The sequence below is a fragment of the Paralichthys olivaceus genome, chromosome 23 (genome assembly GCF_024713975.1).
Source record: "Paralichthys olivaceus isolate ysfri-2021 chromosome 23, ASM2471397v2, whole genome shotgun sequence".
In the NCBI taxonomy this organism is placed as follows: Eukaryota; Metazoa; Chordata; class Actinopteri; order Pleuronectiformes; family Paralichthyidae; genus Paralichthys; species Paralichthys olivaceus.
In genome coordinates this window covers 11,575,236-11,602,707 of record NC_091115.1, presented here as the reverse complement: position 1 = coordinate 11,602,707, position 27,472 = coordinate 11,575,236, and the positions used below count along the sequence as shown (strand labels likewise).

Sequence of the window (27,472 nt, the reverse complement as noted above, 5' to 3'; positions counted from 1 at the left end):
CTTACTGCAGACTCGATCTCATTCCAAGAATTGGATTTCATTAGATTATATCGCTGTACATTTGCACTAGTAATGGCTGTTATGTGTAGCCTGCAGCTTTATTACATTTTCCTTTTCTGCACTGCTTGTGGTTAGAATGAACCACACTGATGTGTAATCACAATGCAGCCCCTGACCACTTCCATATCTGGTATTAAACATCTGGTGGCTTTGTGAACAAAATTAGATTTTTGTGCGTCTGGACACCTTGTTCAGTCGCGGGTGTGATAGTGCGGAAGGTGTCACCGAAATGAAGGAACTGTAGCCCCTCTGTTGCTGCCCACTCTCACCTGACTTCAAGCGAGATAAGACAACGATGAGAGTGCGCATACACACTCACGCACACAAGCAGACACTTAGCCTCGGACTGAGCATGCTCATTACAACTTTGACAACATTCTGCTGGGGTTGCCAAGGATACTGAGCAGCGCCGGATTGTGTGCGTGTGAGCGTGTATTAGAATTGCACAAACTCACACAAATGCATACATACAAACGCAACACTGAATGTTTGCTTATGAGACCACACACACATACGCAGCTATCCTTATTGCTGTTTATTGTGGACGCCTAAACAAAAAAAGTACACACACGTGCAGTGCACTTTCTTTTCCTCTGTTTCTATCTGGCTTCTCTTTCTCTCTTCCTCTCCATCTCTCTTTTTTTCTTTCTCTCTCTAGATCATTGTTTATCAGTCTCGTCCCATCTCCTCTCCACTGGCTGTCAGTGGCTTGTCAGAAGCCCGTCAAAACCCCTGCAGTCAGTCACACACTGCTGCCATTAATGACATCTGATGACACCCGTCGCTGAAGTCGCCCGCTGGAGATGACTGGGGACTCGGTGTGCTCACTGCTTGGAGATTGTTTCCTCTGTGCAGTCTGCAGTGTGTTTTTAGGAAACGTCTGATACGTCTTTAGCATATCAACCAACCAACTGGCCGCTCGACTGGGAGAATGTAGCCTCTGCTGAGACCTTGTAACGTTTTCTCGATGTTTGAAGCAGCCATGAAAGAACACTCTTTTTAAAAGAGGATAATAATTCACCTGCTCTATTATAACTGCCATTTATTTTCTTCCCACATGCCGCTACACTCCTTCTATCACTTTCATTCCTGTGCTTCAACCTTTCAGTGGTTTCATTCCTTTCTATGCATCTCTTTCATAATCCTCCCTTAACTGTTTCCTGCCCACACTCCCCATTGAATTTGTCCTCACCTAAACACCGCTGACTTCCTTGTTCTCCTGTCTAAATAGTGGGCTTGTGATGGAGCCCCTGCTGTGCCAGTATGGCTTGAAGTGTCTCTCTCTCTCTCTCTCTCTCTCTCTCTCTCTCTCTCTCTCTCTCTCTCTCTCTCTCCTTTTACCCTTTTTTTTTTTACTTTTTCCTCTCCCTTTTTCTTACACTTGTCTTGCAGTTTCTCATAGTCTGTCTCCTGTGCTTCTCATTTTTTACCATCTCTGTTCTCCTCTCTCTCTTCTCCTAGAGGAGGAAGTGGAAAACTTTGATGTGTCCAGTCTCCAGGAAGAGGCTCTGAGGAACATTGAGGCTGACAGCTTCTGGTGCATGAGCAAACTACTGGACGGCATCCAGGTAAGCATGAGTGTACATGAGAAATTGGCTGTCTGCAAATTAACTTTGATCAATATGCACACATACACTTTTATACTTAAAACTTGCAGTAGATGCTTAGTCTCCTGCTGACTCCCTTTTTTGTGTAGTCTGTCCTCCCACTGTTTTTCCTGTGCATTTCCTTTACTCACTTTTTTCACTTGACGTCCTGCACAAATTAAGGTTTTTCTAATCCAGACTCAACAGACATAAATGTTCCTTTTGAAGGTGCTTTCACAGAAATGAAGCAGCCAATGGCGACAATCCCCAGAACAAACTCCTAGCAACAAATCTTTTTGCAGTATGAGGTTGTTACAGGAGGCTAGAGCTGCAGCCATTAATTTGTTAAGTGAAAGACAGAAAATAATCCAAAACTATTACATTTTCTTCTCTCATGTACCACTTTTACACCAACATTTGTGGTTGTTTGCAGGTTTTTTCAATGCGGGTAAACCGGCTTAGAAAAAGAACTCTTTTCCCATTACCAATAGAGGGGTTTGCCTTTATGTTCTTGTTTCCCATTGAGACATGTTCGATAACACAAAGGAACCAAAGAGCAGAAGCTTTTTAAAGCTGCACTCTGGGGTGTAAATTCTCAGTGGTATTAGCAGCACTATACAGGAACTCATGTGATTCACTATTTGGCCCATTACACTTGTTTTTGCTTAGATTAATGGTCAACTACATTAATGGTTTCTTCATAAATCAAAGCATTAGCTGTTATATGTACAAGGACCTGTCATACAAATGTCTGGTGGCCAACTTATTTTCTATTTCCCTCGCTGCGTTTCCACTAGAGGAACCAATGTTTAAATCAAGGGCACATACCCAGGTCTGATCAACCTGTGGTGGGCCTTAAAAGAGAGTGTCTTGCGATTGTGGAAATATAAGACACACACTTAACTCAAGGTTCCTCTGCACTCAGCTGAAAAGAGACACACATGACTTCAAGTGACTTTGTGGATCCTGTTGCTTACAGTTTGAATGCAGGGTAACACCTGCAGGGCAATCCACTGTGTTTCTTCAATCAAAGTCATCTGCACTGGCAAGGCCACACACCCAGGTGCTTGTTTGCATGCTTGGGTGCATGCTGTGCATTTATTTGGGCTGAACTCGACTAAAAATGTTATCGGATTAATCAGATTTGGCTGTTCAATGCAAATATTCAATACTTGCAATGCTTTATTTTCAGTCTGACATTTTGAAGAGGGTCTGGATGGACGTTCACTGTAACGGCAACATTCATGAACTATAATAACCACGCCTAGTTATCCCTCAAAGTGAATGTGTGCCAGCGATACTGATGGTTCAGAATTGTGCCAAAAAATGTTCTTGCCAATATTAGATATCAAACAAAAGACAGACTAAATGGTATAAAGTTAATCTCTCAGACTCAGCGTGGGTGCGGATCCACAGCTGCCTGTACATGTCACAAACATCTTCACCAAGCTGACAGGAAGACTTGATGTAATGGAATGATGTTACGCTGGAAAGCAGCGTGAAAAAGAGAAGTGCTCACACTGCAGCTACTTAAGGGGACTGAAATATCGCCACGTTCTACCTGTCTGCTGAGAATGTTACTGGCCCACCGATGTAGCTGGATTTCTCCTGATGCTCCTGAAACCTGGGACAGACGGGTCTATTGTCAAAGTGTTTGAGACAGAGATAGTGTGACATAGGGGCAAGCAGGGGTTGATGGCATCAATGTGCTGCATAAAACACTACATCAGATATCCTTTATGTTATTTGTGTGAGGGTAAGTGTAAATATTACATTTTTAAATATTACTCTCCGTAATGTGCCTGTTTTCTTCATCAAGAGCCATGCCGTGGGATGATGGGGAAATCTGATATACATTTAAGCTAAGTTTCATTGTCTGTGAAGGTGAAATTTAATAAACAATATTTTGGACCTTCTTTGCCAAACAGCTGTGCTTTGCCACTGATGAGAGTTTTTAATGCACAGGTACAATATAGGTTGTGTTGTTGCTTGCTATATTGTGTGTCAGCATGAAATACCACTACAGATAATTAATTGTATGCACAGGGTTTAATGCTACAGTGTTTGGGTGGTCTGACATTCTTGCAAGAGCTTTCTAAGGGTGTAAGCGTTATGTATGAAAGAGCTTTTCTTTGTGGGTTTAAGGAATATGATTGTCTTGCATATTCTGAAGCAGGGCAGAGTGTCTGGAGACCAGATAATTGAACGCAGACGGCAGCACCAAACTTCATTTTGTTTCATCATTTCTTCCCAAACCCTTTTTCATAAACGACCTCGCTCTCAGCGGTCATGGTTGAGCCATCTGTCAATTTTAAACGTGTCTGTCTGGACTAGCAGTGGATTTGCTCTGAACAGTACCACTGCTGCATTACATCCTCAATTGTACCTTTATTATAAGATTTATTACTATAACCGAACACTGGATTAAAGCAGAAAAAGAGCAATAGAAGAGACTTGCTTATGCACTTTATTTTTCATTATAAGACATCAACATGTTTGACATTTTTGACTCACTCATATTATGTAAGATTTATGTACTCTGACCATGTTTTTAGTACAGCTATACTCTAATCATTTTCTGGCACAGTTTAAAAAGCATGTGCCAAGTTTTTGCAGTCAGGTCAATGACCCTAATCTAAAATAACACTTAGGAGATTGGCCACAGCAGTTAGTCTTTAAATGTATTGATTGGGCAATATGTTTATTGTTGTATGGAAATTAGGGGTAAAAGAAACATCCTCAATCTCAGTGGTAAAGTGACGTTTTGGTGAGAAAAAATTGAATTAGGTATATCATCATCTGTGCACGTCAGCGTATTAAAATATACTTAGGATCGCCTCGCCCTACACTGAAAGTAATTAATTATATGTGGCATGTGTTGTGCATTAAGATGTGAGCATCAATAAATAACTATCAATTGGTTGGCCATTAATTTAAGAAATTAATAGATGCTGTGCCTTGTTGCCCCTCAGAGAGCAAGACAGGAAGACAGCCGAGTTGAGAGATGAGCCGAGAATAGTGTGTCTTTGTGTGTGCTTTTGTTTGTGTACGTATGTTTATTCCCATGCTTGCTTGTTTGTGACCTTGGCCTCAAACTAATTATGTGCAATGCACCAGGGATGCACATGTTTCCACCCCCAATTGCTTTCTAAACAATCTGACAGAGGCTGAGTGACTCAGCTCAGTTATTTGCTGGTGATCTTTGCTCTGATCGCCTCTCAAACCCTCTCATATACACTGCACACAGTTGCACTTAACCGAGGGCCTGAAGATGAGGGTCCGGCAGGGTAGAGAGAGGAAGATTCTGTCCGAGCAGTTCAATTTGCTCACCACCTTTTTTAAGCACCATATATATATCCAGCATTTCCTCTGATAATGGTGCCACACTGGTGACCACTTGTCTCAAACAAGTGGATGTAAAATATTTAATTGCATCACAGTGCGGAAACAAACTCAAATGGGAGTTTTGAAAACCACTCATGTACCACGGTTGAGAAAAGACAGACTTACTCTTTGTCATCCATCCATAAACCACAACTACTGTGCTGTTCTTGTAGTTTGATATAATTACCTGGTGTAAAGTGGATATACTTTTGGAAAGTTTTTTCTTTTAGATTTTTTTAATACAGTAAATTGGTCATTAGCTCAGTTTTTGGTGTTTCACCACCATTTTTCCCACCTAAAACGGAACAGGCTATTTTTGCTGTCAATTCACTTCTAGCTTCTCTAATGAGCAGCTGCTTAAATCAGCAACACTGCAGCCCCCGTCTCCATAGGAGCAGGCTGGGATAAAATGTGCGTTAGAAAGAGCCAGACAGCGCTAATGTCTATGTGGACAATATTAGAATGACTTATCAGAATGAACTTTTTTGTTTCAGACAACTTGACTTGTTCGTCTACATATTTAAAAAGCTCTCAAATGAAGGGAATAGTCCTTGGATGCCCTCTTTAATGGTAGGGGACTGTTAGTGCAACATTTTTTGTTATTTATTATTTATGGAAATTAAAGCCGCAGCTTTAGCCGACAGTGAGTGACAGTTTCAGGAGTAAATGAACAAGCCTTAAGGCAGTAGTAAATGTATGAGTGCTGGTCTGTGCGTGCAGTATATGTATTGTTATGCCACGCGGGTGACAGCCAGTGGCCAGAGACACGATATTACAAGAACGCTTTGAGGGAATTTCTTCAAATTTTACACAAAGTGTTACTTTAACTCAACAAATGAACTTGTTAGAATTTGGTGATAAAAGGCCATGGTGAGTGTGACCACACAAAATCTGTTTTTGGCCTGTTTAAGTCCACCTTTAATGAATTTCTTAAAAGTTTGGACTTGAAGCTTAATGGATTAAATTTCAGTGGTCAAAGGTCGAAGATAAGTGACCTCGAGTCTGGAAAAAAAACAATATGTAGACTGAACCTGCACTGCTAGGGGAAGGCCTACAATCACAGTGTGGTTATTCTAGTTAACAGCAGAATCAACAACGTAACAGCACACATCTCTCCACTGCCTATTTACACATCAGGCTGGCTTCGGTAGCCACATCTGGTCCAGACATGATTTAAAAAAAAACATGACTGAACTACCTTAGCCACTAATCGAGGAGGGGGGCCATGTTAGTCATGTTCAAATAGGCTAGTGTTTATTACTGTCCATGATTAGCTGCTCGTGCAACACATCCAAGTGCTTTTAAGCGTGACCCTACTGCTAAACTGAGGCAGGAATTTGAATTTGAATGACAGCTAAACATATAATTAACAGCCAAAAAAGGGCAAATGGAGCGTCCACAAATTGGCACATTTACCCGTTTAAGACACAGCTCTGTAAAGTTGACCCCAGTGTTACCTCAGTCTCTCCGGCTGCCGATTAGTCTTGTACCGTGCAAAATTTGACAGTGCCTGTGGCTAACATGACTTGTGTAACTTGTTCAAATGGGTCCATATCTGCCGTTTCAATGATTTTTGTGGATTTGTCATCTCTGCCAAATATTATCTTGTTGATTTAAACATGTCCTGTTTCTCCCAAACCATAATATATTATTAACATCTGCAGTAAAAACAGTCAGTCAAAGCCTTAATAATTTAAGCTCAGGCCCTTTTTTTTTTTTTTTTTTTACAGTGTAGGTCTTTTACACAGCAGACGGTTTGACAACAACCGGTGCACTCGCTATGTAGCTGCTATGTGCTCACCACGCACAGCCAGCGAGCCATGTGTCTCACCTGCCTCCCATGCCATGTGTGGGAAATTAAGTCAGAAAGTTAAAAAAGTCCATTATTCTTCCAGCGCACCCCAAGGGCTCTCAGTTTTAAAGCCAGCAGATGAAAACCTGCCTTTTATGCTAATTCTGCAGATATGTCTTTTGCAGCAGGGGCTCTTAAATGTATTTTTCCAGTGCCAGGACCTAACTTTGTGGAATATCATTTCACCCAGGGATCTGAACTTAGCATATTTCGATGGTAGTTTTGATAAATGTGGGGTCCAACATGAAACTGTGTCAGACTCCTCTTCAGGTCATATGTTATGGTTTAATGTAATAGTCTGTGGCATGATACTTGATTGTTATCCAACAGCTGTTTCTTTCACTCCAAAGTTACGCTTGTTTATAGCTCAAGACTGGAGAACTTGAAAGATTCTTCAATTCATTCAGTTTACAACAACATTTTGGCTGGAAAGCTTTTAACAGATGAGCTGCCAAGATAATTATCTGGCAGGTTTTCAGTACTTTCAGTACTTTAGTATTGAAACAGATTCTAAATGTGAAGCATCTTCCACACTGGAAAAAAAACACACTAACATCTGGCATTTTTCTTCAGTGTGAAAGGGTACAGTCTGTACCCAGGGTATCCTGGGTCAAATGACTCAGCAGTAGTCACAGTTATTTAACAGCCTCCACTCTGAACAGCTTTAGAATGCGGCTTGGGCCACAATTCTCTATCCAAACCTGACTGAACCAGAGAGAAAACTTACCAAGCCTGACCCGAACCCGACATGTTCTGTTTTTTGTGTCCGAACCCAACCCGAGCCTGATGTTTTCCCAAATCGCAGGCATGTGAGGTGTGAAAAGCAAGTCCATAGCCGTGCCAATGTGACTGAAGCTGAATATCATTTCAAAATCTGTACTCAAGTGAGGATGTGTCCTGACAGGCTCGAGTTGGCTGTGATGGAAAAAATGACATTTTTGCCAGTTTTCCAGTGCTACTGGTCAGAGCAGTCATCAACAACACAAATAGACATGATTTATGTGATGGAAATCACAGAAAGATTAAATGGTCAACAGCTCTTTCTTGCTGCACAACGTCTGAGCTGCTTCCGGCCCCTCCCTTGGAGCACAAGCCAATTGAAGTGTGTCTGCTCACTGTCAAGGAAGCCATCTGTTTCCACTGTGCTAGCAAGAGATGGGGTCTCCCTTGAGTGGAAACAGGGGTCCGCCGACCGACGTCTAGCAGACGGTAGCCAGACCAAAGCAGACGCCATGTCCTGTGCTGGGTTCCCCAAGGGTTCCCTACCGTCACCTTGGGCTGTCACTCAATCCACCACCTACACACACGCACACACGCACACACGCACACGCACACACACACACACACACACACACACACACACACACACACACACACACACACACAAACAAACACACACAGACAGGAGGAATGATCTGCCAGCTGGTGTGTCTGCATAAGTGTGATGCTTGACAGCATGTTTGTATGTGTGTTTGTATTGTCTGTCTTCCAAGCCTCATTAGTGTGCCTCTAAATGTATCCACTGTTCGACAACAACTTAGACTTGAACACACCTTCCTTCCTCTATGTCAGGCAAACATAGTTCTTCCTCTCATCGTTTCTCTTTCTTTTACAGAGTAAGTGGAATTGTGTCAGCTAGGGTAACTTGCGTGCAGGTCAGTGGAGATTCAAGTGACAAAACTGCTGTGGATAAAAGTTAAGGCCCAAAAAAAAAGCAGGCGCAGGAATGATGGAGAGATAAATAATGTGTATTTTATATTATCTGCAGCCGGTTCTCTACTTTAGGAGTGTGTGATACCCTGGAGACATCTATGTAATAAGTTGCGCTGGATGAAAACCTTGTTAACACAGAGACAAACAGTGTTGATCATGTTAGGGATCAGATGAGTCCAAGCAGGTTTCTTTTTATAGCACAATTCACAGACTGAGGTAGTCTCAAAGTACTTATTACCTAACTGCGTGCTTTTCCTTGTGATTGATGAAATGCTTTTTTCTTTGCACTTCTAAATAATCCGGACATTTAAAGTTGTGTCTGGTCGTGCGTTCTCTGCTGTTTTAATTGTTCACAAGGTATAGAGTAAAGTTAAGAGCAGCCTGGTTACACTCTGCTTTTAGCAGTGACCTGATGTCTTAAATGTCACATTTATGAGAAACATAGTTCCTGTAATTGGGTTTAGGAATTTCAGAAACTTGAATTATGCAACCAAAGAAAGCAGATATTTTTTCCCCAGCCGATGTAGTTTCTAATCAGTCTTTTACATCTGTTCTTCAAATCTTTTTCTCTCACAGTTTGTCTTTCGCCTTAGAATGAGCGTTTCTAGCTCCTTCTGTTTGTCTGCCAGATGTAGGAATAACATACATATAGTGTATATTCACAGAACCAGCTACCATCCATCATCAACTATCAGCACAGTGGGTGATCGATTTATTTGACCTGGTGGTTGCTGGATCTCAACAATTCTGTGATGAACTGAATACTTAACTGGTGGTTAACAGTTGTGGTTAGTGAGATAAACGTTTGTGATGGCAGAAGCTTTTTTTTAATGTAATTTCTCAAAAGTGCCCAAATTTTCGAAAAACTAAAAGCATTCAATCCAGCCTGTGTTACATTTCAATAGTAGACTGTTTCTAAAGATGGACGACATGTCTCCTTTCCCTTGCTTTGTACAAAACTGAAGCTAAATGCTGCCATCTTGACTGCCAGCCACCAGGGGAGCTGTCATGTCATCTATCTTGATATACAGTCTATTGTTTTAACTTGTAAATGTTAACATGCTAGCATGCTGACATAACGTGCTTAAAATACTGCAATTATAGCGTCACATGGCTCGAGACACATTAGTTGGACAAATCATGCTGTTGTATCTGGATCCTATGAACTTCCTCCCTTTTCCTGCTGCCTGTATTTATTAAAGTTTACTGCCCTCAAGCTACAGGCCAGAGATGTTCCCACTAACTCAGAGCAACAGAAAGAAATCTGGCCAATCTTCCTGTACCTCCTGAACAACTGTAATTTTCTACACCTTTGTCTACACCTTATCACAACCTGTCATCTCGCTCATATAATCACTTTCTGCTTTCTCTCTTTCTCCCTCAGACACTCACAACCATGCCTGAAACTGACAGATCATTGCCCCGTCCTTCATTATTCCTCTACAGCACTCTGTCCATTATTGTCTACCTTTATCTCAGCCTGTCATCTCTCTCTCTCTTTTCCCCTGTCCTTATGTCTCTCTGTCTCTCTATCTTTCACACATGCACATAACCTTGCAGCGTTGTTGTGTTGCTTCTGTTCAACTCGTTGATAGACATCCAGTGCCTCAATAGAAGGCAATCTTAGTGCAGCATGGAGCCTTTGTTGTCTCTAATAGAATGGAGTGAGAGGTGAAGAGGAGCTATTGATTCAGCTGACTGAGAGAGAAGAGGGGAGAAAGGGGAGAACAAAGAAGGAGAGAACGAGAGACTGTTGACACCTGCTTGAGAAAAAGAAAAGCAAACTTCATGTTTGTGCGCTGTGTGGCCATTTTCATTCATGTGGGTGAAGCCTGGGCAGTTCCACTTAGTTGCTGGGTCAGATGCGGTGGATGGACAGATGGTGGGAGAAGAGGGAGAATGTATGAATAATGGAGTGAGAGTTGATTTCCTCCTGTTGCCTCAGCTGATCAAAGATCCGACATATTGGATTTGACAAAGAGAGGAAGTGAGTGGAAGAGGAACGGGCATAAAAAGCCAGAAAATAGAAAATGGGACAAAAAATTATGAATAAAGGAGGTGAGAGGGTGAAAAAAAGAAAGGGAGGGGGATTGGGGAGAAGACTAGCAGAGAGGATGAGGAAATAAGAGGAGAGGCAGTTGAGAAAATGGTAAAAGAGAAAATATTGAGTAGTGGGATGAATGTGAATGCAGACAAAGAAAATAAAGCAACAACAATTGCTATTGTGCCTTATACCTCACCACAGACATCTAACAATTCAAACATCAGTCACAAAATAAAATGCAGTACAGTACACAACACGATGAAACGCCAGGGAGAACAACAAAGCACAGGAGGCATTATAGCACGTTCAAAACACTTAGTCAAATCTAGCCTCATTAGCGCCACCAGACTGATGAAAATAGACAATGAAATGGAGAACTGGGGGTTGAGAGGGGAAGAGGTAGGAATTGATAACAGGAGAAACTAGAGAGATTTGTAAGGAAGTCGGATGAAGAAGAAGCTGAGCCAGGTTTAAAAGAGAATATGTGAGGAATGCAGCAAAAATAGAGGAACAGGAAGGAAAAGGGCAAGAAAAGAAATTAAGCTCCTAAAAGTACACACACAGAGGAGGTTTGAAAACCTCTTGACCCTAAAATTCATCGCTATTTTTTTAATGCATTTGCTCGCGATTAAATAACTAGAGCAGAAAGAAAAGTGTCTTCTTCACTTTATTTAACTAAAAGCAGAAAGTTGCTCAGTAGCTTATGGTCGAATAGAAATATGAGTGACTGTGATAAAGACTGATCTCGTTGCAGAATTTTATCACTAGTAATGTGGAGCAAGGTAATTACAAGTTGAATAAATAAATTATATGAACAAGAGGAACCTGATATTAACATTTGTCCTGAGTGATGTCATCAGAAGTGGTCAGGGCTGAACGCACCCAAATTTGTCCTGATACAGTTTCTTAAATTGCTAAAGTCTATCTTCCTAGTAGATCTGCATGTGGCTCGATTCATTCAGCCCCTCCTGTTTTCTGTATGAGCAATCATTTTAGAAATTGACAACCTCCTGTGTCGGCATGAAGGCAGCAGAAGTAGTCAAACCCTCAAGAATCTGTGTTTGTGCCTTTTATTAAAAAACTTTGAGATGGAATAAAGGCTCAACATTCCAGCCTTTAACAATCTGCCTGAAATGGGTTACACAGAGAGAAGGAAAGGAAGAGCAGTTGATTAAAGCCAGCAGCTTCAATAATGCTAATGTAATTACTTGTTCTGGCCCTCACACTCACTAATTACAAAACCACATTAACACTGGACTGGTAGAAAGAGAGAGAACCAGAGAGACAAAGAAGCTATGAGCGGAACACAACAATATAATAATGAAAAAATAAGCAAAAATATTAAGTGAAGTTCAAGTATCTCAGGTAATGAAAACACTGAGAGGGAATTCAAAGAGGACATGTAAAGACAATGGTGACCAAGGGACAAACTTGGGTGAATGAGAGGAAATGGGAAGAAGAGGTTAAGTTGCATTTTGGGACGATGGAGGGATGGAAAGATGTTTTGCTCTGAGGAAATGAAAAGGCAGGTGAGAATGCAGTTTCTTTGCTGATGGACTCAGGAGGACACACATACCTTGGTTCTGCTGAGCCTGAAGGACAACTGTTTATTGCTAAATGACTCTCTCTTTTACTCTCTCTCTCCCTCTCCCCTTCCCTCTCTCTTTCCTTCTTTCTCCTCTCTGTCTCCTCATTTTCTCTCCTCCTCTCTCCCTCCCTCTCCCCATCTGTTGGTTAGTTTGCCACATCAGCTGTTCTCCAGCCACACCGAAATGACCCCTCAAGGAAACTCAATCTTCGTGTGTGTGTGTTTGGTTATACACACACAAAATGCTTATGTATAGTCTCACATGTATCATATTCTGCAAGTTCAACTAACCGACAGTGTCCACACTGTTCATTATCCTAAAAAAGATCAAAATTGATTTGTAAATCATCTTAAGATACAGTATCATATCATACATCTTAATTTAAATTGTATGGTTTTCTAAAACACAGAAGAGATATATGCTTGCATTTATATACAGCACACATTATATAGTATATCATTGTAATATTTCACGCAACTTGCTCTCATTTGTCTGAGAAGCTTTTAACAGTTTCACTTCCTGACCAAAGGTTTTATTTATTTTTTCAAATATAAACGTGTTGCATATTTTCTCTCCCAGGATTACCAGGACTATAAGAAGGTCAATATTTATTTGATGTGATTACTTGCACAGAAATGAACAAATTTTAATTGTGAGGTGTCACAAATGAGATCTCATAGCAGAAAGGTGACACATCTTATCAGAGTAACGACTGAAGGCAACCATTTCCAGGCCTGTTGTCCATCTCCCTGCATCTCTCCTTTCATCTCAGGTTCACATTTTGCTAACCTGCTGGCCTTTTTTCAAACTACAAGGCCAGGATTTATTCACAGCTCACCTGTTATTTTTTTAGCAGCACATTCACAGGCAGCCCACTTTGTCTTAAAGGCCACACGTATTGGTGAGATGGCCTCTTTTCTCTGTTTACTTCTTTTTTTTCTTTTTAAGATGGCTCAGGCTTTTTGTGTGAGATGTGAAATGAGGCCTGGTAAACACTTCAGATTTGCAATCGCTATTGCGCTTTTTTCTAACGATGAATCCTCGAAATGAAACTGAAATGTATAACCCTTTCAAGTGCGTGCTTTGATACGGTGACTCCTCGGCCAAAATAGCTGCAAAATGTCAAGGTGAAATAAAATGTGTTGGTTTTCTGAAAGATATCCAATTCACAGCTTGTCTAAAAAACAATAAACTATATAACTAATAATAATTTCATTGAATATCTGCTTCATTATATGTTAACTTGTCCCACCTCTGTGCTCGTTATTCTTCCTTGTAATTATACCTAGATCATGTTTGAAGCCTATTTCACACATTAATTCATTCACTGTGATACTCAGCATACACACTGTATGACAGACCATTGATTTAGATGGAGGGTACGTCCGCATTGACTCCTTCTGTTTTTTTCTCCTCAGGACAACTACACATTTGCCCAACCAGGGATCCAGAGGAAAGTCAAGGCCCTGGAGGAGCTGGTCAGCAGGATCGATGGTGAGTCATCTCCCTTCCCTCCATCCATCCACAAAATACTCACAGCTCTGCCACTTTAGCTTGATGTCCTTTTCTCTTCTTTCACGTACCATCCATCTATTTCCCTCTTATCTGTCACAACTCTGCAGTTTTGTGTTGTGCAATCGACACGATGATGGTTAACTTTATTAAACAAATGCTTTTTCTTAGAAATTTTTGTAGAAAATGCAGGAACACTGAAGAAAATGTTGCTGTTTGAGCAGCATTTTCTCAATGTCCATTTCTGTATAGGGTCTTGTGTATATTTTGGTAGTTTTTGCTTTATTCAAGGGTGTGGTCCTGTTCAGATTTTTAAAGCTTTAATGCAAAAACCCTGTACTGGCCCTCAACCCAGATATTTTGTCACCTGGACAAATTTCCTGCGCTCCAGTTCCCGCTCTTTTTCGAGCTCACGATGCCTCTGTGCATGCATGAAACATCTGCTCTTGGACTTTTTGTCTGTCCTTAGATTTTCTCAGCAAGAAGCTAAAATTCCAATCGAAGGTGTCAAGTTATTAAGGGAAATTGTCGTGTTGGGGCTAGTTGAGTGCGAGTGCAGGGTTTAAAGTGGAAGTTCAGCTCTCAAACTGAAAGACCAAGCTCTTGAATGGAGATTTAAAAAATAACATAGTATATTAGTAAGGAATGGTTTCTTATATGAGCAATATGAAGCCAGAAGAGGTGAATGTCAACTTGTGCATACTGTGTATACAACCATTTCAAGTATGAGGCCTGCTGTGATCTCTTTACGTCTTTCTCTTTACTGAAGTGCTTAAGCACAACCGTGTTTAGCTTCTAAATCTAAGCATGTCACAGGGAGGAGAACGGTAGCTGTGATTGTCTTGCATAAATGTCTTAAAGTTCTTTGTGAAGTATCTTCTGCCCAGCGACAGAAGCACCTCAGTAAAAAAGAAGTCACTTCAAAAATTAATGAGGATTTCTCTCCTCACATTGAGTTACAGTTTATTTAACACATGCACTTTCTCTGCAACATACACACCAGGAAGAGACATTTCACGCCTTGATTCTTTCCGAGGTTTTTGTCGGCTTGCAGTGACATGACACCCTGATCGTGTCTCGCTAATTTAAATTCCACACGGCTGTCAAGGAATTGTGTACGTGCCGGTGATTATTAGCGCAAATCAATGACCCGCTGTTCCCTGGAAGTTAATGTATGCACACAGAGTGAACTCGCACGCTAGCGCCTGGTGACATTTCACATTCACTCGTAGCTTGGTGTTAATGACCGACACTGATTTTCTGATTGTCTAATTCCCATTTAGTTACAATTGCATTTGTAAATACGACCTGGATTGCTTTTAGAGATCCAAGCTGTCACTGAAGACGCTTGTGGACCATGATGCTTTGTGCAGGTTTTTATCAAAGCACGCCCCTGTGCAGTGGTCATGTTCTGGACTAACCTTGGTGCTGTTCGACGATCCTGTCAGCTGCTCTGTCAGCCAGAGGCAGGGGAGGATACACTCACTGCATTCAAATGGATAGCCAGAGTGTGTGTATGTGTGTGAGTGAGAATATCAGAGAAAGATAGTGTGTGTGTGTGTGTGTGTATATGCAGGCCTGTCTGTTTGCATTTGTGACTCACTAGAAACGTGCCTATGGAAAGAGCATGTGTGTATGAGTGTCGCTGTCTCCGTATGAAAAGAAACTCATCCTGTTATATTGTGTGTAAGTTGTCACTTTAGTGAGAAGATTGCGTGCACTGAAGTGCAAGTCTGGGTCCAATTAAGTGTCCGTGTATCTTTTTTGTGTTGTAGAAAGGAAAGAAATTACAAAGTTAAGTCCTTCCACCATCTGAGCTCTAGCACGCCCCAGCAAAGCCATAACAAATGACTCAGCATTCTTACTGTATCTTACTCCATAAGTGCCCTGTCATCAGAGTTGGGGCAGAGCCATTTTCTACCTCGGTAGCTTGACATTACCACCTCTAATGAGATCACAGATAGCTTTTATCTCGTGTTGCAGGATTGTTTTTCGCCCAGCTGTCGACATAGCATCTGTTTTGGGGAACAGTGGCCTCTCATCTTTTTTTAAAATTACCCATCAGCACTTATCAGATGGTGGTTATTTTGACAAAGGGTCAGGTCCATGTCTGTGCACAACAGGGAGATGTTTGGACTCTGGATTTACAAATAACCCTAAAATCACAAGTTGCAAAATCAGATTTTTAATGAAGTTCTTTAGTGTATCTCTGTGTTTGTTAAAGATGTATGTTTCCTTTGAGTTCACCAATCCATTACATTGCCAGGATTTATAGTAGTTAATTCTGCAGCTCATTATTTTCAGTATTTTAAACAAAACTCTCTGTGAATTGAGGACCTCTATTATAGAGAGCTAGCAACCTTCCATAAAAGGCACAAGAAAATTGATTAGCTCTTGCTCTGAGGCTTTGATATTCATTTTCAGCCATTACGCTGGCCGGGTATATTATATTGGAACATTAGTAGTAGATGGGGTATGTGTTAAGACAGTGGGAGGATAGAAGAGGATGGTGGGAAAGAGGCAGTCTGATGTTTTTGACCTCAGCTCAGTGTTTCATTGCATTAGTGTTTGCAGCACAGGGTCAGCAGGGACAGGACATTGCTGATGTGTCTGTCTCGCACCACTTTCTCTGTCACCTTCACACAGTGTCTTTAAAATGACTGCATGTCTCTCCTTCTATGTGCCTGTCAGTTATAGAGGAACACATACAGCACATAAAGTGTAAAATCACAGAGAGGGATGGTGAGGAAACTGTAGTTAGGGCTCTTTATTTTCAGACTCCAAAGGTTGAATTGCAGCCTCCCTCTGTCTCTGAATTCACTTTTTAGACTCCACTAATGGACATAGTGGGTTGCATTCATTTTCCAAAAGACCTTCCCACCTCCCACAACACAAGAGCCAGGATTTAACATACAGGCCAGGGGAGGTACTACCATCCTCCAACCTGGAGATACTGATATTATCACCTGACATTGAAATTTACGGCAGGACACTAACACATTAGAACATTTGAGCTTTACTTGGCTGTGAATTTCACCAGACAGACAAGATGAAATACATTGATCCAAACCAAAGATTAAATTAAACAAACGAAAATAATCTAAATTAAATTATGCTCGTAATCCCAACTCTTCTTCTAACACAAAAAAGAATAAGCAATTCAATAGATTTCTGCAGTAATTTCCAGAAACATTACAGAGTGATCTCCTACTCATTTTCCTCTAATTTAAGTGTGATTCAGCTATCAGGTACTATTTTTCAGAAAATGTTTTTGATGAAAGTCATTGTCAGCCCCACGTTATCTTCAATATAAAATGACCAAGACGTACATTTAATGCCATGTTAACATATATCTACTGCCACACAGAGACAATAGGTACCATAGTTAAAGCCCTTATATAAAGAGAGCGTATGTCCGTAATTATAGTTTTTTAATATGTGATGTGTATGGCTGTAAGACATACCACACTATGGTATCTACTTTTTGTTTTGTTTTTCTCATTGTTTGCCGAGTTCATTTTGCCTGAGGGTTTGTGCTTTTTTCTTTTCCTCTACACCAAGCTCTTTCCCTTTTTAATCTTTTATGGAAACAAAGCTCAGTTTGGAGCTGAACACAATATCAACCTTACTTAGCTCCATTTTTGGTTCTTCAGGAAGCCTTGCTTGATTGTATTTACACATTTTATTTGTCACATTGATGAAAAAAAAAAGATTATTCAGCGAGTTTATCTGATCCAACCGTTGCAAAAGCAAATATCCAAATGAAGCTGCATCATAACAATTCAGAACTGTTTGCAAAGAACCAACGTTAGCCTCAAATTCGCAAGATCCATCTTGCTGACTCTTGTTATGGATGTTATCTGGAAGCTGGTGAAAGGAGAACTCAGGCAGCAGCTGATGTTTTATGCAGAAGACTTTAATGTAGACTTGATGCATCAAGGAGACCAGAAGGTGGAACAATATACAAACGGTCACTGTTACATGCAGGTGTTTGCATCCTTTTGCATAGTTAAGTCTAAATATCCATTCCTAAACCACATTGTGTCCTTATGTCTTTCCACTGGTGTAATACGCAATAGAGTTGAAGTTGGTGTCTCTCTGTCTGGGGCATCTGAGTTAGATATGAGTGTCCATGAGCGTAGACACTACAATGCACTGATGATTGGTCCTTTATCTATCTCTGGGGAAGTAGAGACACCAGTAGACCACAAACAACTGACCCTCCTGGAATCCAACAAAAATGATTCAGCTGTGAAAGTCAGAAAACTTCACTCCTGCTGTCTATGATAGTAATTGATGTCAGATAGAGCTCTGAATTATTACTTACAGTCTTGAGAGAAATGATTAATTTACTGCGTTCCATCGTCTCTCGTAATTCTAAATAGCACACTTCATGCCATTTTTGCCGAACTAAGAAACTGTTCATTTTGTTCATTCAAAAATCGAATTCCTTCCTCTCTTTGATTCCAACCTCATTTTCATACGTTCATGATTCATCCCTTATTCATTCAGTTACTTGTAGACAGTTATATATATATATATATATATGTCCATTCATTGCCAAGTTGTGTCTTTTGTTTTCCTTCAAGGCAGAAACAAGAGATGCTTAAATTGAGAACTTAACAGTTTTAGATTTTCAGAAGGATTCATTTGGGAATCAGTTAATATATCGGTACTGGTATTTTTTCACTGCCTAATATTGTTATTTGCATGTCCGTTGGGCTCTATTATACACATGCAAATTCCAATGTATATTTAGACCAAATCTGAATCTTCAGCGATGTTAAACTGTGTATTTCCCTTCACATTTAGACATGCATCAATGCACCAACCAAAGCACGGTTAAGATCACCCTTTAACATACTTTCAAAATGGACTGATAGCCTGTGTCAAAGGCAGCTGAGTTGCCTGACAAAGGTAAAATTGGATAAATATTTAAGTCTTAAGAAAGCAATCATTTTCAGTGTTTTAAGGATTGGGTTTAATATCCACCATGTTGCCAGTTTACATCCTGAAACAACAAGAAAATGCCTCACTCCTCACTTGTGTGTTACCACTGAGGTGGTGACTTAGTGCTCGATCAAACATCTTTGCCCATTAGAAAGAGCACGTGTTTTGTGTTCTTTGAAAATTCCATTTTAATTTGTTTTCTGCGATTTCATTCCCTTGGCATGAGCAACGTTTGAAGTAGAAATAAGTCGACCAAAAAGAAAAAAAAAACACATTAGTTAAAAATGTTGATAATCAAAGATGTTTTTCTGTAATTTGTTTCGCTTAGTTGAAAACAGCGGGTGACATCGTTGGAAGGTTTTTACTTTGAAAGCTCTTTGTTTCTCCCTATGCGCGCCCCTCCCTCAGACCCCCAACCCTCCTCTGTAATTAATCCTACTTGTAATAAGTGACGCTAACTCCCATTAGCCGTGTTTGACGCCAGTACGTGTACCTCCTCAAAAGACAAGCCACTTTGTCGGCACGCTTTTAATGTTTCTCTGATCTCTTTATCCCTCCCTTATCTCTTTCTGTGTATTTGTCGCATGCAAGTGCATTAGAACAAGTTCATCAACATGCAAATTGCCCAAAGGTGAATTTATTTATGCAAATTAGAGGACATCGCACTGGCAGAGTGTTCTGTGCAGCCTGACTCATGTTAAAATGCTGGTTGCTGGATTCTGACACTATGTTGCGTAATGAAATGCTGCAATTTGTTTTTTGGGGTTTGGGGAAAAATAATCATGATAATTTGCGTTTTTACAGCAACAGTTTTTTTAAGTGACCACAGCATTTGGTTTGTGTAGTTTTTTCCCCTTAGTTTTTGCATATTGTGTTTTAGCAGGATTACTTAATTTTGTCTTTTTGAATTTATACTTTTACATACTGTACTGTACAGGTTCACGTCATGGATAGTATGTAAAGATGGATGGCATGACAGCTAATAAAAGTGAAGCCAAAGCGTGCATGGTGGCTGACTGCAGTATAGGTTCCAGTTTGGGACCTGAGCCAAACGAAAAGTGTAAATATACGTAGAATAAATGTTTTTAATTGTATGTAGTTCTAGTCACACTGATGTATGCCCACGTGTTAAATGTTCTTCTTAGTTTGGTTTTAAGTGCTTACTTGATGCTATAAAAATGAGATGAAACATCATGATTGACAGCTGAGACTGACTCAGGCTCTAAATGACATCAAAAAGGCAAGATGGCTGCACCCGTATCTGTGATATTGAGGCTTAATTTTTGTGCAACAGGAGGAAGCAGAGACTCTTCTTCCATCTGTAAATACTATGATAGAGAGTATCGCAGTGAATTATAAACTCCCCCACAATTGCTGCAGTCACCCTCAGTCTAATCAGTAATGATTGTGATGTGACCTTGAGGAATAATCACTCTGTCAGATAAACAGGGAGATGGAGAGAGAGATACACCACTGGTGGGTTGGCAGGCTGGCTGAGCATTGGCTGTCCTTTTTCTAAAGGATTCGGCACAAATAGAGTAATGTTGGCTGGGCGTGCGACTCGTTTCTCTGGGTCCTTACGATACTTTCACCTCAGCAAAACACTGATGATTTCCTCTTTAGGTCCGCACTTTCCTGGGCCAGATATGCAGATCTGTGCAGACACTTGACACCAGAGCTAACAACATTTGATAATGTTGTCAGCAGACCAGCAGGACAGACTCACTGCAGTGCAGAGGGATTTCACGAGCTTTGACCAGGACACCAATTTCATGCCGATATAAGTAAAAAGGAACGAATCTTCAATTTGGCATTGACCACACAAAGTCAGGCCATAAACCAAGTCTTGTTTGAATGTAGTAACACCAAGACTGACAAGCTCAGCAGGAATTCTAACAAACACTTTTAACAAGTCATATTTAATGTTTAATGTGTGTCTTGTGTATTTTTCCTTCATGGAAAAGTGGCTTACACAAATGAAACCCTCCCCTCAAAAAAGACGGTAGGAGGAAAATTGAAAGCCAGAGCAGAGTAAGAGGAGTGTATCTGTAATTACATTTTACACCAAGGAGAGCAGGAAGTCAGGCAGAATTGGCCTCATCAGCAGAATCCTGGGAAATGCTCACTAGTCACTGTACGACCTCTGACCTCCCGCTGTCTGCCAGCACTTCACTAGCCACAGGGTTCAGGCTGCTGCAGAGAGCATGCCATGGCCTCCATCCTAAACTTCAACCAGCAGTAGGGAGGAAGACAAGACTCATCGGTCAATCAGTGTTTATGAGAGGTGTCATCCTCAACCTCCCTCAGCCTGCATCACTACACTACCCAGCATGCCGAGCGCTATGCCAGCTGGACTGCAGCCCCGCGGTTGCAAAGTCTCTTTCGGCAGTGCAGTTTGTTTTTGTTTCTGTTGTTTTTTTGTTTTGCTTTTAAAAAATCTCTCCCCTCTTTTCCTGTCATCTCCTCTCCCTCTCATACCTCTCCTCTTCTCTCCATGTCCTCTCCATCTTCTTCTATTTTCCTCTCCTCTCCCATCATGCATCTCTCTACATTAATGAAGTCTCTAATGTGTAATTTTACATTGTCTAAAGTTGCTCTGCTCTCTCTCCACGTCTCTGTTTGGCGGTTAGCTAAGATCTGTCGCCATGCTGCATATGCTGTTAATGAGCTCGTCTTGTTTATGATTTTACAGCAGGATGTGATAATTACACTGCAGATAGGAGTGTGAAATAATGGCTTTGTGTTTACTTCGCACTCTGCTCATATGCCGTAAACGTCATAACATGTGTGCTTGATAAGACACGTGTCATTCAAGTGTTTTGGAAAGTAATAATGTCTATGTTTTTGGCTAGAAATACCTTGCAAAGTGTTTCACTGATTAAAGCTTTTTTTAAAGCTGTAGCCTGGTGTGTGTGCTTGTCAGACAACAGAGTGGAAGAGAAGAGGATGCTGTAGTTTCTCCCTGGCTTTTCTCATTGATTCTCTGACAGCTCTATAATTAAAGCTCTATTATGATTTGTGTGTGTGTGTGTGTGAGAGAGAGAGAGAGAGAGAGGATGAATGCCATGGGTTTTGATGACTGTGAACTCGCTGTGGAGTCGCTGAATACTGAGTGGTATATTTAAATCTTTTGTCATGTAAAGAAGCATAAAACAAACATTTATCAAGAGCAGGGAAAGGAACAAAGGCAGCCCTTCTCAGTGTCAGAGCCCCATCTGCAAGTTTTCAGCTGACATTTCTGCCTCGACTTTTCTTCACGCCAACCTGCCACGCTATGACATTGACATCGACGCTGCTCTTTGACTCCAGATAAGTTTAATTAAAGCGAGATTTGCTCTCAGGTATACTCGGGCTTCCCTTTCAGGCGGGGTGCATAATTCACTGTAGTAAATTTCAGTTGCGGAATGAAGCTGAGTTGTCGTAGCATTTGTAATTTTGTGTCTTAAAAACATGTCCTGAATTAAGTTACACTTTCATGCTCCTCCAGTTTTTGGTGTCTGGCACTAATCGTATGCACATTCACTATGGTATATGCTATATTAGCATATAAGCTTACACAGCTAGCAAGTAGCCAACACAGTTATCGATGTCCGAGGATGATGTCATCAGGTTAACCTTGCTTCCACAACTTTACTTACACAGCCCAACGTCAGGCAAGCAGCACAAGATATAGTAAACAAGGGAAAGTTAGGACTTGTCCGGTAACAACAACACCAGGTTGGCATCTTTTCTGCTTCTTTTGACCTCTCTTAGCTCTCGAAATGTGCTCTGAGGTTCACTCCTGTTTGGTTTCTTACTCTGTCACTGTCTCCTTTGCTCATCTTCGTTTCTTCTGAGAATTTCTTCTTTGGTTTCTTTGTTGGCTCTGCAATGATGTGCATATGCCATAAATTAGTTCTTATTCCAGCAAGGTACATCAGAGTTACTGAGTGCAGTGCTCTCTCCCTATTATAAGTTTGTGTCCCATCAAAATGAAGCTGTTATTTTACCCCTTTTACTTTCTAAGGGTTGATTTAAGAACTCCTGATGCAGACTATGGTCCAAACTGATTTTTGAAAACAGAAAATATTTTATGGTTATGTGGGGACAGACGTGGACATCTCATCGCATGCTTTAAGTTTGATTGATGTTCTATTCAGCTGTTTCCTGATATGTTGAAAACAGAAGATGAATTACAGTAATATGCATAGAATATCCATCATACGCACTTCGAAGAATAAGGCTGTTTATATTCGGTACTTTTCTTATTGTCATCAAATGCCATGACAAGATCAAAACCAGCGTTAAATTGATTCTACTGTATTTGTCTGTGAAGCCAAAGCCTGATGATAGTATAGTCTCCTGTGTCGCAGACCTCCATGAGGTGCATTCAAATCAGGAAATTTCTCCAGGGAACAGAGACTTTCTGAGGAACTCAGCACCCCTACTTGCCTTTCCTCTGGGACCAGGGTCCATATTAAATTCCAGGCAGTTCAATCCTCCAAAAAGTCCCTACTCAGGGGTTGTATTTTCTAAAGGCTGAGGAACCTTTGGGGAAGGTCTAGCAGCACTGACTGTAGCTGGTTCGTCATAAATGGTAGAATTCTCCTCAGCACTGTAAAAACATCCAACCTTAATAATCCCAATGCACAGAACAGTTTTTTTAAAACTTAAAAACAGATTGTCGGTAGAAGAAGACTGTATAACATGCTAGTGAGCCAAAAGATGACCGTCAAGCGTTTGTTACATCCCGCAGGAAACAAGCTTAATATTTCCCTGTTCTTCTTCTCCCTCTTGTTCTTGTGCTTCAGAACTTTGTCTTCTTCTGTGTTAGGAATGAAAAAAGCAATATACTGTCGGGAATTTTACCCTTACCCGCTACTGTACTGCTTTTGTTTTGGAACTGTTTAATTAACATTTACTGAAAACTTGGATATCCAGCTGATAATATAGTTAATATTTGAGACTTTTTTATAAGCCATTCTCTACCTAATCATGACTGAATGATAAACAAAACAAAAGTGCATTATAATATTTCAGATTAGTAATTGTTTGTTTTGTTTCACAGCTCAAATTGCAAACAGAGCAAATGAGGCTGAGTAGGAAATGTAGAAAGCCTCATGGTAAAACGCTGAAGAAGTTTATTTTAAAATACAAAGTGTGTGTTTGACATGAAGGATCAATCAATGTGCTAAAATCACAGTAGGTTTGTGCGACTCACTAAGACGAAAAATCACAGACATAAATGTGTTTTGTATTGGCTTCCACTAATCCTACTTTCCAAGTCATAATTTTACCAAAAGCAACAGGGGGTTTTGTACTAATTGATCTTTTATGACATGTCACAAATTAAAACAACTGTTGTAATCAGCTCCTGTTGGAAGCAAAGAAATGATAAAAACCCACAAAATACCTGACATATACAGAATGTGCCTCCTGTCATCACCTCTGGATGCCATTGACCTACCCGCCATTCCTCAGTGGGCTGACACACAATTGCTTTAAAGCTTTATCCAACAGTGAATGCACTGCCTGTTCACTTCCTAAATGTGTGTGTAGCTTTTCCCAGACAATTTTCTCTATTATGTGTGTGTGTGCGACTGCAGCAGTTGCTAACAGAGACGAGCATTCTATTGAAATGTTCAATTTACACACTTCTTATGGTCACTGTTATTATAGCAAGAGCTTAAACGATGTTTTCTTGCCTTGCAGACATTCTCAAATCTACTTTTACCTTTAAAAACATGTTCAAGAAGCAAAATCTTAATTTACGAGTGTTGTGATTATTATTATTTATTTATTCATTTTCAGAGTCTGTGCACCGCCACATGCAGCAGTACGAGGTGGAGTACCTGCAGTTTGCCTTCCGCTGGATGAACAACCTCCTGATGAGGGAGCTGCCACTGCGCTGCACCATCAGACTGTGGGACACCTACCAGGTACACACACACACAGCAAAACCACAGATATTTTGCCGTTTGTCATTTGTGAATTTCTATCTGGCTCTGCTTGTGGCCTGCTCAGGCAGAACACACAGATCACAGTTGCTACTTGATTCGTTGCTAACACATATGGAGTACAATAGTGCTCTTTTCATATATAGGAAGACTACAGGGGATGGAAAAAAGTTTAATAAAGAAGTAAAAGTTTGATAAATGTGAATGAAACAACATTTCTGGAGATTTACGGTTGAAGGAGAGAGAGAGACAAAGAGAGACACAGACAGAGAGAGAGAGAGAGACAAAGAGAGACAGAGACAACGAGAGAAAGTGTCAAAGTAAAGCCTATTACTGTGTTGACCTAGATGTGTAAATTAGCAGGATCTTAATCCCATTCAAACACATCTAGACCTGTTCATTCCGCTGCACTTTCACATTTACACATAGATTAATAGGCGGCACCTACGGTTATGCCAGATTGTTAACCTCGGTTGGTGTTGTCAATAACGCCTAATGTCTGCTATTGATTCAACGAGGTGTGTTTATATGCCGGGACATGTGTGGGTAGTCCAGGCCATGAGCTGAGTACATATAATGGATTTTCCAGTTGACACTGAGGTTGAGGGTGTAAAACATGTGATCACGTCAAAGCGTGTGATTTGATGAGGAGAGCGGAGAGTGGAAGAGCTGTTAGGGCTCAGGTAGGGTTTAAAATAAACATCTCCATTGGTGGCACACTCAGCTGTGCCAGGTGGTTGCACAAACATATGTAGAATGTTTCCTTCCTGCTGTCATCTCAACAACAGTGTCTGCAGCTGTTCTCACATCACCAGGTGGGTTTTAAAGCTTTTGAAGAAACTTTGAATCTTTCAAATCACTTGCTGAAGTCAAACCAGGCCAACTATTCATGTAAAAAGAAAACTTCCCATATTTATAATAGAGCCTGATTAATCTAAAAAAAATGTCCAATTGGCTGAAACTTTATTCTCTATTTTTTCCCCTTCTATTTGTATCTAATTATTTCTTATTAATCATTGCTTAATATGTATAAATCATTTATGTAAATCATTTTAACAGAAACAATTAGATTTGAGGATGACAATTTCTTAGTTCTTGCAGTTCCTGCACAATGACAATCAAGTACTTGAATCTTTTCAAAATACAATTATAAATCATTATACTTTGTCATTATAAACTTTATATAAACAATAACTATTGATATACATTTTTCATTCTGAAAAATAATACAAAAAATAAATGCTGATGTTGATATGCCTGTTGGCTGATCTTACTGAATAACTGATACATTGGTCCGGCTACAATTTTGAACAGTCTGCGCTTCTATAGATCTGTTATATTGTTAATCTTTCTAATCCGACTTGTCCCAGCCTGTAAAAACTCTTTTCTTCTCAGTGACATAAAACTGCTGGGTCAGCCACAGTGCAATGCTCCCGAACCTGGAAAAACAAGCCTCCGAGTCCTCCGGTCTAATTGTCGTACCACTCATATGACGCATGTGGGCATCAGTGTATGGGGAGCCAGGGAAGGCTATTTCTCCCAGGAAAAACACTTTGATTGACCCGACAGCAGCAGTATGTTTCCATAAACCAACCTCCTGGTCCGTTATCCATTATAAATACGGATAGCTGTTGAACCTCAGTCGATTACAGGACTGATGCTAAATCATTACTACAAACTCTTGTGCTCTCTTTTCTGTGTAGTTGTGACTGAATCACAGGCAGCTGGCAGCAGAGAGGAAAATATCTAGAGTTGCAGAGAGCTTGATAAGGACGTTCTGCAGGTGTTTTGTGTTTCAGATAGTGCAGTGCAGTACAAGTCTGTCCTGCTAACACACTGGCAGGTTGTCTGACACATTTCCTCTGAGGGGTTCTTTGATATTGACGTTATTCTCGATGAATGGTTTGAGGAAAGCGTAAGTGATGAGAAAATGTTTCGTCTATGGATCGGAGTCATGCACAAAGACACTGGACAACCTCCATTTGATAAAGTAGATTATCTGGATAAAGTAAATAAATCATAATTGATCACATTTTGAACATAATCCTGGTTATTAGGATATCTTCCAGTTGACCCAGTAATGCTTTGTACCTGACCCAACTCTACAATATAATGGTCTCTATTATACATGCTCTGTGAATGGTGTCCATCAAAAGCTGCTTTTGTTCTGAAGAAAAAAATGTAACATAACACCTTGTCCTGACATTTTTGTCACAGTTCATGTCTCATTTATAGAACATAATTTTCACCTTGATGTCAGAACAGTGGGTATGTTGATGGATGAGTCAACACCACAGGGACAGATTTGCTTATTTAGAGTTACACGGTACATGTGTGTCTTGTCAATACATTATGGTGATCTTCTGACTCCAAGCAGAATATTAACGTTAGACAGTTCCGCAAAACCAAACATTCAATAAGGGCACTTTCACACGGATCTTTTTTGGTTTGGACCTTCTAACCTTCGTGTGAAATGGTGCTGTAGACCACAGTCTGTGGAACAGTGATTTTGGTTAGTTTTCAGTGTGAAAACACTAAAGATCTTGCAGAGTTTCTGACCAAGTGCAGGACAAAAAGTTTTCTCCATTTAAACAGAAAGACTGCTTTTTTTTTATCATTGCACTTTATTCAAAAAAAGTTAGCTTATACAAGAACTAAATTCAGCCCTCAAATATTAAATGTCCGTTCATGGTGCTCCTATTGGATCACAAAATTCTTACAAAACAAATCCTCCTGAGGTTGATAAACTCTATTTAGAATCCTGAGGCAACATTCAGTGATGTCATTGTAACACCACCCCATCATCAGAATACCACGTATTAACTGCATAATGGCGAGCATTGTTT

At 40.4% G+C, this 27,472-nt stretch overlaps 1 protein-coding gene across 3 annotated transcripts in view; it reads left to right on the top strand.

Annotated features, from left to right (window-relative positions):
- Window positions 1-27,472, top strand: part of tbc1d22a (TBC1 domain family, member 22a) — a 162,199-nt gene that overhangs the window by 102,577 nt on the left and 32,150 nt on the right. For all 3 annotated transcript variants that reach the window (XM_069519792.1, XM_020092387.2, XM_069519793.1), the window contains 3 exons: window positions 1,522-1,628; window positions 13,647-13,722; window positions 24,481-24,608. In XM_069519792.1, the coding sequence (XP_069375893.1) occupies window positions 1,522-1,628; window positions 13,647-13,722; window positions 24,481-24,608 (311 nt within the window). The remainder of the gene's footprint in view (window positions 1-1,521; window positions 1,629-13,646; window positions 13,723-24,480; window positions 24,609-27,472) is intronic.